This window comes from Gobio gobio (assembly GCF_949357685.1).
Source record: "Gobio gobio genome assembly, chromosome: 17".
Taxonomy (NCBI): Eukaryota; Metazoa; Chordata; class Actinopteri; order Cypriniformes; family Gobionidae; genus Gobio; species Gobio gobio.
Genome location: NC_137110.1, coordinates 668,481 through 670,980, shown reverse-complemented (window position 1 = coordinate 670,980; position 2,500 = coordinate 668,481). Strand labels below are relative to the sequence as shown.

The 2,500-nt window shown below is 46.9% G+C and overlaps 1 protein-coding gene across 2 annotated transcripts in view; it reads right to left on the bottom strand.

Annotated features, from left to right (window-relative positions):
• The window catches only part of zeb2b (zinc finger E-box binding homeobox 2b), a 72,821-nt gene that overhangs the window by 69,445 nt on the left and 876 nt on the right, over positions 1 to 2,500 (bottom strand). For both annotated transcript variants that reach the window (XM_079840830.1, XM_079840831.1), the window contains exon 2: positions 2,262 to 2,410. In XM_079840830.1, the coding sequence (XP_079696956.1) occupies positions 2,262 to 2,334 (73 nt within the window). In that variant the 5' untranslated portion in view covers positions 2,335 to 2,410. The remainder of the gene's footprint in view (positions 1 to 2,261; positions 2,411 to 2,500) is intronic.

Sequence of the window (2,500 nt, the reverse complement as noted above, 5' to 3'; positions counted from 1 at the left end):
CGGGTCTATCTGTGCCAAGAACCAACAACACATCGTGTGGGTCACAATTATACATTTTTCTTTTATGCCAAAAATCATCAGGATATTAAGATCATGTTCCATGAAGATATTTGGTAAATGTTCATATCATAAATGTTTTATTAGTAATAATATGCATGGCTAAGGACTTCATCTCGGACAACTTTAAAGGAGATTTTCTCTTTTTTTTTGCAACCTCAGATTCCAGATTTTCAATTATTGTCCTTCAAACCACACACCGCACATATTTATTCAGATGATGTATAAATCTCGATGTCACAAAATGCTGATCATCTCGTCTGTCACTCATGTAAAGAGCCGATCAGAGATCAGAGATGAAGAGCGCGGAACTCAGCGCGCGGGGACCGAAGGTGCGCTCACCTCACACACACACACACACACACACACACACACACACACACACACACACACACACACACACACACACACACACACACACACACACACACACACACACACACACACACACACATGTAAACCACACGCATTAGAGCTGACAATCAGCTGAGAGCGGCCCCGCTCCTCCCAAACACAGGAGGCAGAGGAGGGGCCGCGCGCGAGGGAGACGGGGCGCAGAGACAGTTTAGCCGGGGCGGAATCTGCCATTGTCGGGGATGAAAGCGCGGGGCTGGAGAAGCGGCCCCTCCTCATCCAGCGCCGGCTCAGCTGCCATAATCAAACACAGAGGCTTCTCCTCTCGCCACGCAAGCCGGAGTGATGTAACCAATCCGCCCGAGCGCGGCTTTGTGCTCAGGAAACCCGTGCGCCGCGTCTCAGGACAGAGGAAGTGTGTGTGTGTGTGTGTGTGTGTGTGTGTGTGTGTGTGTTTCACAGCTCAGTTTGTCAAACACTTCCCGCACATGCAGAACTCTCTCCGCGTGACCTCTGACATCTCCTCGCTCGGACACAAAATACTGTGCACTGATAGAGTTGCACACACACACACACACACACACACACACACGGCCGAACTTTAGCAGGAGACAGACACAAACTCATCCTTTAAACACGCCATCATGCAAAACTGAGCACAACCCCGCGCCGGATCTGCTCTATCAATTTCGCTCATATTTTATGATTAAAAGCAACACAGAATATAAATATATATAAATATGCTATATGAATTAATTGTGAAGATTTGTCTGACGCACACCTGAGACTACCTGAAAGCAGCAGCAGGTGTGTGAGAACACACACATTTCTCCGCACAGCATCACTGAATATTTCATCTGTCCTCATTTCCACGCATTTTATTCCTAAACAATTAATTTAGCCTCATCACGCGCTCTTATCCGCGTGCACGAGCTCCCCAAAATAACAAACACTGCATATGAATATTTCTTCCATTTTCACGCGCATCCAAAAAAATATACAAACGCATTTGTATTTTGCACAATTTTATGAAATGCATTGTTAGCCTGTAAAGGTGTGAGATCTGAATTATGCTTTGGAAACTTTAGTGAAGACTCGCGGGCTGAGACTCTCGCGCTCGCATTGATTTTTTTTGTCGGATCGATATGAAACATTTCATAAAGGAAAGAGGAAGATGGAACTGAACTGATCGCGGCGTTTAATCCTCACACACACACACACACACTTACAGTCGGTCATTTAGATAAAACACTGTGTACATGTGTTAGACAGATACACACACGCGTAAAACACCACAAGTTTATGTATTAAAATATAAAAACTGCATTAGTGCACACACACACACACACACACACACACACACACACACACACCTCTGTGCATGTGTAAAACAGTTACAAACTAAAAACACCACACGTGTATATATTAAAAAATAAAATAAAAACTGCATCAGTGCACATAAACTGTTTATCACACACACACACACACACACACACATCTCTGTGCATGTGTAAAACAGCACACGCGTAAAACACCACAAGTTTATATATTAAAAATAAAACTAATCTGCTGCATTAGTGCACATAAACTGTGTTTACCAGCCACACACACACACCTCTAATGCACGCGTCTGAGAATGAATGGAAATTACGCACTTCTTCAAATGAAGCGAAATGTAAGTGTAAAGAATCCACAAGAATTACGCGCAAACTTTCGTTTCCAAACTTGAGCGAAATATCAGAGCGAAAGCGCGTGCCCTGGCCTGTCCATCCGTGACCCGTCTGGGCTCTGTCCGGTCTCCTCTCTCCGCGCCGCGCCGCGCGGGACACTTTCTCAAGCCGCTCTCTTACCGTGTTTCCTCCGCGGGTTGGCTTGTTTCCGCCTCTTACACCGGGGGCCATCCGCCATGATCAGCTCCCGCATCGGTGCCCGTGGATCAGACGGCAGCTCGCATGGACCCAGAGCCGAGCAGACACAGCAGCCGGGCGAACCGCTCCCTCTGCAGCCCATCCGCCGAGCGCACGAGCAGAGACACAGAAACACACACACACACACACGGCACAGAGTGAGAGAGGCTCGGATCAGCCGC